The sequence below is a fragment of the Trachypithecus francoisi genome, unplaced genomic scaffold (assembly GCF_009764315.1).
Source record: "Trachypithecus francoisi isolate TF-2019V2 unplaced genomic scaffold, Tfra_2.0 Lachesis_group11, whole genome shotgun sequence".
NCBI classification, from domain to species: domain Eukaryota; kingdom Metazoa; phylum Chordata; class Mammalia; order Primates; family Cercopithecidae; genus Trachypithecus; species Trachypithecus francoisi.
In genome coordinates, this window is record NW_022681456.1 from 11276468 (window position 1) to 11291037 (window position 14570).

At 47.2% G+C, this 14570-nt stretch overlaps 1 protein-coding gene across 7 annotated transcripts in view; it reads right to left on the reverse strand.

Annotated features, from left to right (window-relative positions):
• CFAP251 (cilia and flagella associated protein 251) overlaps positions 1 to 14570 on the reverse strand; it is a 90745-nt gene that overhangs the window by 23816 nt on the left and 52359 nt on the right. For 5 of the 7 annotated variants that reach the window (XM_033220325.1, XM_033220322.1, XM_033220321.1 and 2 more), the window contains exons 17-19: positions 13159 to 13322; positions 6514 to 6604; positions 6159 to 6302 (exon numbers count right to left, since the gene is read on the reverse strand). In XM_033220325.1, the coding sequence (XP_033076216.1) occupies positions 6159 to 6302; positions 6514 to 6604; positions 13159 to 13322 (399 nt within the window). Of the gene's footprint in view, positions 1 to 6158; positions 6303 to 6513; positions 6605 to 11765; positions 12476 to 13158; positions 13323 to 14570 lie in introns of those variants that run through there. The other 2 variants (XM_033220327.1, XM_033220326.1) reach the window with 2 other exon arrangements.

The window sequence follows — 14570 nt, forward strand, 5'->3', positions numbered from 1 at the left end:
TCTGAGTAGGCCACCGAAGCCGAGAGAAGGGACTGGGACCACAGCTTATACTGCTCAAGTGTTCTCAGCCAACATGAACATCGAGTCTTAGTTGGGTTTCAGGACTTGTGGATTCCTGAAGATGGGCACGTAAAATGCTACATTTGTGGAAAGTAGGTTAGCAGTAGGGCCTGCAATTTCATACTCTCTGACCCAGTAATACTACTTCTTGCACTATGACCCAGGAAAATAATTAGAGAAGTGTGCAAAAACCATGCACAGAGATGCTCAACACAGTTGTGTCTCTGACACCAACTACTTCAGACAACTTACATGCCTGTCAACTGGGGAATGGTCCAATTAAGTTTGCAGCCTTTCAAAGCATGTTGCCAAGGAATTTTTACCACCTTGCTCACGAAACAAGTTACTGAGAATGTTGATACATATCTATATGCACACGCATCCTCTGTATAATGTTGATACATATCTATATGCACACGCATCCTCTGTATAATGTTGATACATATCTATATGCACACGCATCCTCTGTATAATGTTGATACATATCTATATGCACACGCATCCTCTGTATAATGTTGATACATATCTATATGCACACGCATCCTCTGTATAATGTTGATACATATCTATATGCACACGCATCCTCTGTATAATGTTGATACATATCTATATGCACACGCATCCTCTGTATAATGTTGATACATATCTATATGCACACGCATCCTCTGTATAATGTTGATACATATCTATATGCACACGCATCCTCTGTATAATGTTGATACATATCTATATGCACACGCATCCTCTGTATAATGTTGATACATATCTATGCACACGCATCCTCTGTATAATGTTGATACATATCTATATGCACACGCATCCTCTGTATAATGTTGATACATATCTATATGCACACGCATCCTCTGTATAATGTTGATACATATCTATATGCACACGCATCCTCTGTATAATGTTGATACATATCTATATGCACACGCATCCTCTGTATAATGTTGATACATATCTATACACACGCATCCTCTGTATAATGTTGATACATATCTATATGCACACGCATCCTCTGTATAATGTTGATACATATCTATATGCACACGCATCCTCTGTATAATGTTGATACATATCTATATGCACACGCATCCTCTGTATAATGTTGATACATATCTATATGCACACGCATCCTCTGTATAATGTTGATACATATCTATATGCACACGCATCCTCTGTATAATGTTGATACATATCTATATGCACACGCATCCTCTGTATAATGTTGATACATATCTATATGCACACGCATCCTCTGTATAATGTTGATACATATCTATATGCACACGCATCCTCTGTATAATGTTGATACATATCTATATGCACACGCATCCTCTGTATAATGTTGATACATATCTATATGCACACGCATCCTCTGTATAATGTTGATACATATCTATATGCACACGCATCCTCTGTATAATGTTGATACATATCTATATGCACACGCCCTCTGTATAATGTTGATACATATCTATATGCACACGCATCCTCTGTATAATGTTGATACATATCTATATGCACACGCATCTCTGTATAATGTTGATACATATCTATATGCACACGCATCCTCTGTATAATGTTGATACATATCTATATGCACACGCATCCTCTGTATAATGTTGATACATATCTATATGCACACGCATCCTCTGTATAATGTTGATACATATCTATATGCACACGCATCCTCTGTATAATGTTGATACATATCTATGCACACGCATCCTCTGTATAATGTTGATACATATCTATATGCACACGCATCCTCTGTATAATGTTGATACATATCTATATGCACACGCATCCTCTGTATAATGTTGATACATATCTATATGCACACGCATCCTCTGTATAATGTTGATACATATCTATATGCACACGCATCCTCTGTATAATGTTGATACATATCTATATGCACACGCATCCTCGTATAATGTTGATACATATCTATATGCACACGCATCCTCTGTATAATGTTGATACATATCTATATGCACACGCATCCTCTGTATAATGTTGATACATATCTATATGCACACGCATCCTCTGTTAATGTTGATACATATCTATATGCACACGCATCCTCTGTATAACATATACTCTATATGCACACGCATCCTCTGTATAATGTTGATACATATCTATATGCACACGCATCCTCTGTATAATGTTGATACATATCTATATGCACACGCATCCTCTGTATAATGTTGATACATATCTATATGCACACGCATCCTCTGTATATGTTGATACATATCTATATGCACACATCCTCTGTATAATGTTGATACATATCTATATGCACGCATCCTGTATAATGTTGATACATATCTATATGCACACGCATCCTCTGTATATGTATACATATCTATATGCACACATAGCATCCTCTGTATAATGTTGATACATATCTATAGCACACGCATCCTCTGTATAATGTTGATACATATCTATATGCACACGCATCCTCTGTATAATGTTGATACATATCTATATGCACACGCATCCTCTGTATAATGTTGATACATATCTATATGCACACGCATCCTCTGTATAATGTTGATACATATCTATATGCACACGCATCCTCTGTATAATGTTGATATATGCAGGTATATACATATATATACCATAGAATCTCAATCCTTTCTTAAAAATATAGCTATATCTATGTCCATATATAAAATGATAGGATGTCTACCAAAATAATAACAGTGATGATCTCTGAGTAATTTCTATTTTCTTCTTTATAATTCTATTTTCTAAATTAGAAAAAGTTAAAAAATTAAAATATATCCTTTAAAAAGCAAGTTTTTGGACAATTTTTAATATAAAGGAAAAAGCTTATGATATAAAATTAAGGGAAAATATAGGGTACAAACACATATTCAATGTGGTATCAATTAGTTTTTTGTTTGTTTGTTTTTTATTTTTTGAGAAAGAGTTTTGCTCTGTTGCCGAGGCTGGAGTGCTGTGGTGCGATCTCAGCTCACTGCAACCTCCGCCTCCTGGGTTCAAGTGATTATCTTGCCTCAGCCCCCCAAGTGCTAGGACTACAGGTGTGTGCTACCATGCCCAGCTAAGTTTCATATTTTTTAGTAGAGACAGGGCTTCACCATGTTACTTTTTTGCACCAAGCCCAATTAGTTTTTTAAAACTACATATATCTGGCCGGGTACGGTGGCTCAAGCCTGTAATCCCAGCACTTTGGGAGGCCGAGGCAGGCGGATCACGAGGTCAGGAGATCGAGACCATCCTGGCTAACACAGTGAAACCCTGTCTCTACTAAAAATACAAAAAAATCAGCCCAGTGTGGCGGCAGGCGCCTGTATTCCCAGCTGCTGGGGAGGTTGAGGCAGGAGAATGGTGTGAACCCAGGAGGCGGAGCTTGCAGTGAGCCGAGATCACGCCACTGTACTCCATCCCGGGCGACAGAGCAAGACTCCATCTCAAAACAAAACAAAACAAACAAACAAAAAAACTATATACATCTATACAGTCACATTGCACTTAACAACGTTTCAGTGACAGATCACATATAGGATGGTGGTTCCATAAGGTCATAATACTATATTTTTACTGTACCTTTTCTTCGTTTACATAGGCTTAGATACACAAATACATACCACTGTGTTACAGTTGCCTACAGTATTCAGTACAGTCGCATGCTGTTCAGGTCTGGAGCCTGGGAGCCACAGGCTCTACCATACCACCCAGGCATGTAGTAGGCTCTGCCATCTGTGTTTGTGTAAGGACACTCTATGATGTTCACACAATAACGATGTCGCTTAACAACACAGTTCTTAGAACATCTCCCCAACATTAAGTGATGCATAATTATATGTATGATTATATAAATATATACACAAAACACCCAGGAAAATCTTTTTTTTTTTTTTTTTTTTTTGAGACGGAGTCTCGCTCTGCCGCCCAGGCTGGAGTGCAGTGGCCGGATCTCAGCTCACTGCAAGCTCCGCCTCTCGGGTTTAGGCCATTCTCCTGCCTCAGCCTCCCGAGTAGCTGGGGCTACAGGCGCCCGCCGCCACGCCCGGCTAATTTTTTGCATTTTTAGTAGAGATGGGGTTTCACCGTGTTAGCCAGGATGATCTCGATCTCCTGACCTTGTGATCCACCTGCCTCAGCCTCCCAAAGTGCTGGGATTACAGGCGTGAGCCACTGCGCCCAGCCTACATTTCAAGTCAGAAGAAACACAATCAATTGTACTTTATTTAATTATTAATTTTTTTGAGACAGGGTCTTGCTCTGTCTCCCAGGCTGGAGTGCAGTGACACAATCATGGGCACTGAAGCCTCCACCTCCAGGGCTCAAGTGAGCCTCCTGCCATGGCCTCCTGAGTAGCTGGGACCACAGGCACGGGCCACCACACCGGGCAATTTTTTTGAGGGGGATGGGGATAGAGATGGGATCTCCCTATGTTACCCTGGCTGCTCTCAAACTCCTGGGCTCAAGTGATCCTCCCGCCTTGGTATCCCAAAGTGTTTGGATTACAGGCGTGAGCTGCCACACCTGGCTTAACTGCACTTTAAACAATAGTTTACATGAGGAACATTTCCCTGAGATGCTTCTTGACCCTGCTTGGGGCTCCTTGCATCTAGGGGTGCTTTTGCGGCACGGTCATGAGGGATGGCTGCACCCTCCGTGCTCCACAGCCCAGACAAGCACCCACTTCCCAAAGGTGCCCCATTAACATCTGCTAGGTTAAGAGCAACTAGACAGTGAGAATAACAATGATGACAATAACTGCCTCCCTTCCCTGAGCTCTTCCTGTGCACCCAGCACCATGCCCAGGGCTGCATAGGCATCAATCCCCTCCTCAAATCCCATGAGGCTGGCCGGGCGCGGTCGCTCATGCCTGTAATCCCAGCACTTTGGGAGGTTGAGGCGGGGGGATCACTTCAGGTCAGGAGTTTGAGACCAGTCTGACCAACATGGTGAAACCCCGTCTCTACTAAAAATACAAAAATTAGCCAGGCGTGGTGGTGGGAGCCTGTAATCCCAGCTACTCAGAAGTCTGAGCCAGGAGAATAGCTTGAACCTAGGAGGTGGAGGTTGCAGTGAGCCAAGATTGTGCCACTGTAGTCCAACCTGGGCGACAAAGGAAGACTCCACCTCAAAAAAAGAGAAAAAAATCCTATGAGGCTGGTCCTCACTCAGCAAGGGGCAGGGCTGAGACGGCAGCCCTAGTCCGTCCAGTTCAACACCATGGTTGCAAGACCCATGCTCTAACCAACATTGAACTTCCATGAGGAGCATGCTTTTTAGAAACAGCATATCTTGGCCGGGCGCAGTGACTCACGCCTGTAATCCCAGCACTTTGGGGGGCCAAGGCAGGCAGATCATGAGGTCAGGAGATCGAGACCATCCTGGTTAACACAGTGAACCCAGTCTCTACTAAAAATACAAAAAAATTAGCCGGGCGTGGTGGCGGGTGCCTGTAGTCCCAGCTACTCAGGAGGTTGAGGCAGGAGAATGGCGTGAACCCGGGAGGTGGAGCTTGCAGTGAGCCGAGATCGTACCACTGCACTCCAGCCTGGGTGACAGAGCAAGACTCCATCTAAAAAAAAAAAAAATAGGCCGGGCGCGGTGGCTCAAGCTTGTAATCCCAGCACTTTGGGAGGCCGAGACGGGCGCATCACGAGGTCAGGAGATCGAGACCATCCTGGCTAACACTGTGAAACCCCATCTCTACTAAAAAATACAAAAAACTAGCCGGGCGAGGTGGCGGGCGCCTGTAGTCCCAGCTACTTGGGAGGCTGAGGCAGGAGAATGGCGTAAACCCGGGAGGCGGAGCTTGCAGTGAGCTGAGATCCGGCCACTGCACTCCAGCCTGAGTGACAGAGTGAGACTCCATCTCAAAAAACAACAACAACAACAACAACAAAATAGCATATCTCTACCATAAGGCAGTTACTCAGGAGTGCATCTGAAATGCCCAGAACCGTCTTTCTGATCCATTTATGCAAGAAAAATGTGCAATTTTTGCTTTGACCTATAATGTTTGTTCCCAGAGGTTGTTTTTTATAAATAGCACATCCCGTTGCTGCTCTTGTTTTCATTCTCCCTACCTTCTCTTCAGACGGGTAAAAGCCAATTGCTCTCATGACAAAAGGAAGCTCTGACAGGCAAATGTATTCTGACACCTTTCTGGTCTCCATCGTGTCGATGCCTTGACTGCGGAGCTGAGAATAGTAGAAGTAGTCTTCTAGCTCCTACGTAGGAATAGAACGGAAACACAACACACGTTTAGGCTTAAGTCTGAAGGCATCCATGAACACTTCAAGGACATTTTCTAGAAAGTACATTTTAAGCTCAATGGGGGAACAAAGCTTCGGAGTAAAGCAAGAAGGTTAACCCCGGGCACATTTGCTTTACAAACTTAACTAGATGTTACCAGGAAGTGTTTACTCTAGGGACAATTACCCTGTAGAATTTTCCTTCCCGGCCACCAGACAGCAGACCATAGAATGGGGTCAAGTCTTCACCCCCAAGAGAAACCGCTGCCTCCAGGACACTGGAACAACAACAGAAATGTCCCTATTAGAAAGCGCTCAAGCGTGAGCATGGCTCAGAAGGGGGTCAGCACAGCACTGCGGCCCTCTGAAGGGTATCACGGCGCAGATACAGTGAGGGTCTCTACACACTTGTTAAGAAAAGGTCCTTTAAAATGAAACCAAAACCAGAAAATTCCATTTCAAGCGTGGAACTCGGAGGTAGGGGGCACCCACCTTAATTATGGTGATATTCTCTCGGTGATGACAGGGCAGGTGCTTGGCAATTTGTCTGCAATCTTTGGGGAACACGTGTCTCCTGGGGGTGGGGGAGGCATCTGTGTCCTGAAACCACAATCCTCCCAGACAGAGGAGCCTTACCCGCAACTTTAGATCCACAAACTATCAGAGTCAAAAGAATGGGATATTGTACAAGTGGACTGCCAACACTAATTGCTTCCATAAAAACTCAGGAGACCACAGGGACCCATGCCAGTCAGATAAAAATAACCCTCTGCTCTCTAACACAAGGTCAGATTTTCCAAAAATAGGCCCTTTCAATGGTAAGAAAACCTACTTTTGTATGAGACCAACTTTGCCTCCTACAAAGCTAATTACCAGAAATCATTCTAATAATCCACTAACTGGATTACTGCTAATCGGGCGATTAGCCTCTTTGCTGTGACATCAAACATACCTCATGTAGACCACAGTGGGGAAGTGGGGAAGTGTCCAGAGTGTGGAGTCACACAGACATGTGTGCAAGTCCCGGCTCTGCCCCTGGCAAGCTGTGTGACTCTGGGGAGGTGACTTAACCTCCCTGGCATCAGTGTCCTCCATTATAAAATGAGAAGATTCTGCCTCGCAGCACTGTTGTAAGAATTAATAAATGCATACCCGGTAGACTAGTCTGTTTTCATGCTGCTAATAAAAACATAACTGAGACTGGGCAATTTCCAAAAGAAAGAGGTTTATTGGACTTACAGTTTCATATGGCCGGGGAGGCCTCACAATAATGGCAGAAGGTGAAAGGCATGTCTCACATGGCGGTGGCAAGAGAGAGAATGAGAGCCCAAGTGAATCGGGTTTCCCCTTATCAAACCATCAGATCTCATGAGACTTATTCACTACCATGAGAACAGCATAGGGGAAACTGCCCCCATGATCCAACCATCTCCCACCAGGTCCCTCCCACAACATGCAGGAATTATGGTAGTGCAATTCAAGATGAGATTTGGGTGGAGGCACAGAGTCAAACCATATCATTCCACCCTGACCCCTCCCAAATCTCATGTCCTCATATTTCAAAACCAATCATGACTTCCCAACAGTCCCCCAAAGTTAACTTGCTTTTGATTTTACAGGTGAAAGGGACTTGCCTGTCTCAGATGAGACTTTGGACCTCTGACCCCCCATTTCCCTTCCACACTGCCCTAGCAGAGGTTCTCCATGAGGGCCCCACCCCTGCAGCAAACTTCTGCCTGGGCATCAAGGTGTTTCCATACATCTTCTGAAATCTAGGCAGAGGTTCCCAAACCCCAGTTCTTGACTTCTGTGGACTTGCAGGTTCAGCACCACATGAAAGCTGCCAAGGCTTGGAGCTTGCACTCTCTGAAGCGACAGCTCGAGCTCTACATTGGCCCCTTTCAGCCATGACTGGAGTAGCTGGGATGCAGGGCACCAAGTCCCTAAGCAGCACACAGCATGGGGACCCTGGGCTTGTCCCAATAAACCTGGTCAAAACAAAGGCCTCCAGGACTGCGATGGGAGGGGCTGCCATGAAGATGTCTGACATGCCCTGGAGTCATTTTCCCCATTGTCTTGGGGATTAACATTTGGCTAGTGGTTACATATGCAAATTTCTGCAGCCAGTTTGAATTTCTCCTCAGAAAATGGGTTTTTCTTTTCTGTCACAGTCAGGCTGCAAATTTTCCTAATTTTTATGCTCTGCTTTCTTTATAAAAACTGAATGCCTTTAATAGCACCCAAGTTACCTCCCGAATGCTTTGCTGCTTAGAAATTTCCTCCGCCAGAGGCCGGGAGTGGTGGCTCATGCCTGTATTCCCAGCACTTTGGGAGGCCGAGGCAGGTGGATCACGAGGTCGGGAGATTGAGACCACCCTGGCTAACACGGTGAAACCCTTTCTCTACTAAAAATACAAAAAATTAGCCAAGTGTGGTGGCACACACCTGTGGTCCCAGCTACTCAGGAGGCTGAGGCAGGAGAATCGCTTGAACCCAGGAGGCAGAGGTTGCAGTGAGCCAAAACTGTGCCATTGCACTCCAGCCTGGGTGACAGAGCGAGACTCCATCTAAAAAAAAAAAAAATTTCACCCACCAGATACCTTAAATCATCTCTCTCAAGGTCAAAGTTCCACAAATCTCTAGGACGGGGCAAAATGCCACCAGTCTCTTTGCTAAAACGTGACAGAGTCACTTTTGCTCTAGTTCCCAACAAGTTCCTCATCTCCATCTGAGACCACCTCAACCTGGACCTTAGTCCATATCACTATCAGGCTTTTGGCTAAAGCCATTCAACAAGTCTCTAGGAAGTTCCAAACGTTCCCACATCTTCCTGTCTTCTTCTGAGTCCTCCAAACTGTTCCAACCTCTGCCTGTTACCCAGTTCCAAGGTCACTTCCACATTTTCAGGTATCTTTTCAGCAGTACCCCATTTTACTGGTACCGGTGTGCTGTATTAGTCCATTTTCACGCTGCTGATAAAGACATACCTGAGACTGCACAGTTTACAAAAGAAAGAGGTTTATTTGGCTCACAGTTTCACATAGCTGGGGAGGCCTCACAATCATGGCAGAAGGTGAAAGGCACGTCTCACATGGTGGTGGCGAGAGGGAATGAGAGCCAAGTGAAACAGATTTCCCCTTATCGAACCATCAGATCTCGTGAGACTTATTCACTACCACGAGAACAGCATGGGGGAAACCACCCCCCAACCAGGCCAACCATCTCCCACCAGGTCCCTCCCACAACACACGGGAATTATCAGAGTACAATTCAAGATGAGATCTGGGTAGGAACACAGAGCCAAACCATATCACAAGGACTGGAGACAAAGTTCTTTATTTTCCTCCTGTAATGAATGTTTGTTAAGGTGTGGGGTGGACTTAGAAAGCCCTGGCTGTGAATCCCAGCCCCACTGCCTCCTCCATTGTTGGGCAGTCATCGGACCCCTTGGAGTTAGCTTCTTGATATGTTCGATGGGGATAAGAGTGGTGCCCTCTCCCAGGATGGCTGAGGATGAAATCAGATGATGCGTGGAACTCATGCAGTGCAGGCCCCGGCCCTGAGAAAACTCAGCACAAGTGGTTGGGATTATTGCAGCTGTGGAAATGGGTACCAGCCGCACCTACACCTTTCTTAGGAAGAGTCTGCTATGCACTGTCCTGGGTCCTCTCACCGAGGCATGCATAAACCCACGGGTTGGCTTAAGGTCTGAAGAATCTGGGTATTCTCCAGGGGTGCCTGAGGGCCCCTCCAGAAGGGCTGTGTCTTCCCCACTTCTCAGCTCAAATATCAGGCCATGGAGGCAAGTGTCCAGCTGAGAGGGCTCCCTCTCTGTGGCCTCCAGGCCAGGCCCAGGCCCGATCCCGACAAGCTCCATGAGTGGCAAGGCCACTTTTGCCATGTGACTCTGGAGCAGGGCCAGGTAAAGACCGGAAGTGACAGAGAGGAGCCTGTCCCCACCAGGAGCCCCTGAGGGGAAAGGCTGGCAAGAGCACCTGGTCCTCTGGGAACAGCCTGCGGCTCCCGGCCCCAGTGTTCAGAGTTCCACTATATCCCCTGCCTCCTGGCCACCATCAACTGACCCCAGAGGGGACTGGGGGCTGCACTGGGATTTCTCCAACCCAAGCTGGGAAAGAGACGCTCTGTCTGTGGTGAGAGCTCTGATGTGTGAAATCTGGGAACTGTGGGCGGCCATCTTCCTGCTGAGTAAGGAAACCCAGTTCTGCAGAGAATGAAGCCAACAGCAGGGCCGAGAGGACAGCAAGTGCTGCGGGCACAAGTGTGCCGCTGTCCATGACCTTCCTGCGGTGTAGCTACATGCGATCCCAATGACCTTCTCCTATGTTCCCTTTTGCCTAAATTGTGTTTCTAACACTTGCAACAGAAAAGAGGTCATTAGGGCAGAAAAGGGAAATGACACTGACTGAAAACCTGCTCTGTGCCCAGCAATCCACACAGTACTTCTGCGAAGGAGCTAGAGTTCTGAGCCCTGTGGCAAGCACACAGTAGGTGCTCTGTCAACGCTCCCTGCAGGAGGCGGAGGAGGAATGGTCTCAGCTTGGTGGGAGGAGTCCCATTTAACAGCTAGAGGAACTGAGGCTCCGAGAAGTGAAGGGACTTGGCTGGCGTCATCCAGCAAGCAGGTAGTGACTAGCGAGGATTCAAATCAGGGTCTCTCTGCTCTTGGCTGAGCAGGGCAGCAGGATGACAGGAGGCAGGGAGGCTGAGCACAAAAAAGTAATGCGGGATTTTGAAACAGATGCCAGACAAGGAGAGGAGAAAGGGTGGCATGCTAGCATGGAGGGGGAGAAGAAGGGGTGTGCGGAATGAACCCTGAGAGAGGGGATGGAAGGGGCTCTCCTGGGGCACAAGTGCCATGGACTGTGATGGTAGCAGTTGGGGCCAAGGGGGGCACTGACTGAAATGATCGAACGTGAGGGGATTTATCATCTTTATCTCCCCTACAACTCATCGTCGGTAACTCTAGTAGGAAATTTTGTTGGTTACTTGTTTAGGTTTTTACATTTCTTTCCGTTAGTGAAGTGCTGATCATATTAAGTCACCAGAAGCAGCAATGAAGTGCTAATTAGTTTATAATGATCCTTTGTCCCCACCACAGATTAAACTGAAATTCTCAGAAGCCTGGACTCTGGCCAGGCGAAAGCTATTGGAAAGCAGAGACCTTTTTTTCTTTTTCTTAAATTTCTACCATTCCAGATCCCAAGACGACTGAGAAGAAAACAAACATTTTAAAATGTTCTAGCCGGGTACAGTGGCTCACATCTGTAATCCCAACACTTTGGGTGGCCAAGGCTTGAGCCCATGAGTTCAAGACCAGCCTAGGCTTGGTGAGACTCTCTATCAACAAAAAAATAATTTTTTAAAAGTTAGCCAGCCACGGTGGCATGTGCCTGTGGTCCCAGCTACTCAGGAGGCTGAGGCAGGAGAATCGTTTGAGCCCAGGAGTTCAAGGCTGCAGTGAGCCATGATCACTCCTCTGTACTAGAGCCTGAGCGACCGAGTCAGACCCTGTCTCAACAACAAATAGAAAGGAAGGTTCTGCTTGTCCCCACAAGGTGTGCCTTGTCCCTATGGTTCCAGGCAACAAGCCAGGGAGCAAGGAACCAGGCAGCCATTCTAAGGCCATGATCCCTTTTCAATGGGAGAGTTCACCTCCAGCTCCTAAATCCCCAAGTTCCCATGATCTGCTCTCTCAGGTGAAGGCGGGGTGGAAGTCAGAGCTGCAAGTGCAATCTCAAACACCGTGGTTCCAAAGCAGATTTAACTGGCTATTTTTGCTCATATTCAGGTTAAGAGTAGAAGCTTCAATATCCGCCATAAAAAGAAAGATGTGCACTTGGCAGATGGCAGGGGGTACACTGTGCTGGCAGCCAGGAATCAGGTTTGTTCTGTGAGGAAGGAAGGTGCCTCTGAGCTGTTTTTGCTCCTCAACGTCACACTGCCAGGAGAGAGGCCCAGGCGAGCCACAGGCAGTGCAGGGGCTTGGAGAAGTGGTCAGGAACAGGAACTGGCTGCCACGTGGTTGACTCTGCCCTGCGGCAGCACACTGAATTTGGGTAGATGAGAGGACAGCGTGGGTGCTTGTCCCCTCTTTATTAGGGAAGCTCCTGAGCTCATAAGCAAATGCCCTTACAGGAAGAAGAGAAGAAAGGAAATCATTCACTTGCTGAGTCCTTCGCTCTGTGCTAGGCGCTTTTCCCATATGAAAGCGCCATGACCTTTCCAGGGACCCTACAGAAGCCCCTATTATCACACCACGTCACAGGCAAGGGCTCTAAAGACCAGGGATGTGAAGAAGCTTGCCCTAGGCCCCCTAACCAGTAGAGGGTAGCCCCATATTCAAACTCATATCACCCCTTTCACCTCAAAGTCCACATACTCTCCAATGTTCAACTCTAGAATTCTCCAGCCTCACCTCAGGCAGAGGAGCAGGGAGGGTGAGAGGAGGAGCCGAAAATACCCACGTCAAATGATCCTCTTACTATTTCCGTAGTGCATGCTTTGGAGGGTCAGCCTAGATCTTTCTAGCAGGTGTGGATATGCAGAGCAGAGGGAGGAGCATTGGAGGGAGCAGGGGTGACCCCAAGGTGCTGTCACATTGCCTGAACTGCAGACACCATCGGTCCATGAACAGGACAGTAACTCCCGTCTGCAGAGTAATGCAAGCGATGCCACCGGGGAACAACCTGAGGGCCAGGCCCTGTGACATCCTAGCACAGTACCTGGCACACAGTAGGGTTCAGTGTCTATCACTGTTGCTGAGTGAAACGGAGTTTACACTTGATACCTTCCTTCTCTCCCCATCGTGTACCTTAAGGTGATTTTCCACTGCACCACAGAGTGATCGTGCCCTCCTGCGGTGAAGGCGTAGCGGCCATCATAGGAAACGGCTATGCCAGCCACCCCGTTTGGGTGACAAACAATAGCAGATGTCTTATGTGGATTGCCATCAACTGGTAAGATCTGAAGTCCAACCTAGAAAGAAACATATAATTGGATATTCAGACTCAGGTAGCTGGGCCCGAGAGGCCTGGCACATTCACATGTCACCTCCAGATCTGTGTGCCAGAAGAACCTGTGTGTCTGGACCCATCTCTGAGGGTGAGAGCCACATATAATGTAGCTGGGCATCCACACACACCAGCTCTGGTAGGGGGCCCTCGCACAGCTCTAACAGATACACAGAAGGGAAGCTTTCCTCCCTGCCTTCGTGGTCAGTTGTCCCGGGTTTTCCAGAATAAATCTCACAACCTATGACTTTACACTTCTTTTTTTTGAGACAGAGTCTGGCTCTGTCGCCCAGGCTGGAGTGCAGTGGTGCAATCTCGGCTCACTGCAAGCTCCGCCTCCCAGGTTCACTCCATTCTCCTGCCTCAGCCTCCTGAGTAGCTGGGACTACAGGTGACCGCCACCACACCTGGCTAATTTTTTGTATTTTTAGTAGAGACGGGGTTTCACCGTGTTAGCCAGGATGGTCTCGATCTCCTGACCTCATGATCCACCTGCCTTGGCCTCCCGAAGTGCTGGGATTACAGGCATGAGCCACTGCGCCTAGCCCCACTTTACACTTTTCAGTGTAGATTATTCATTAAACGTACAATGAAGTGCAATTAATTTGCTTTTTTTTTTTTTTTTTAGACGGAGTCTTGCTCTGTCGCCCAGGCTGGAGTACAGTGGCGCGATCTCGGCTCACTGCAAGCTCTGCCTCCCGGGTTCACATCATTCTCCCGCCTCAGCCTCCTGAGTAGCTGGGACTACAGGCGTGTGCCACCTCGCCCGGCTAATTTTTTTTGTATTTTTAGTAGAGACGGGGTTTCACCGTGTTAGCCAGGATGGTCTTGATTTCCTGACCTCGTGATCCGCCCGCCGCGGCCTCCCAACGTGCTGGGATTACAGGTGTGAGCCACTGCGCCTAGCCAATTTGCATATTTTTATAAGAGTTTTTCCACGTAAATGGCCGGGCGCGGTGGCTCAAGCCTGTAATCCCAGCACTTTGGGAGGCCGAGGCGGGCGGATCACAAGGTCAGGAGATAGAGACCATCCTGGCTAACACGGTGAAACCCCGTCTCTACTAAAAAATACAAAAAACTAGCCGGGCGAGGTGGCGGGCGCCTATAGTCCCAGCTACTCGGGAGGCTGAGGCAGGAGAATGGCGTGAACCCGGGAGGCGGAGCTTGCAGTGAGCTGAGATCTGGCCAGTGCACTCCAGCTTGGGTGACAGAG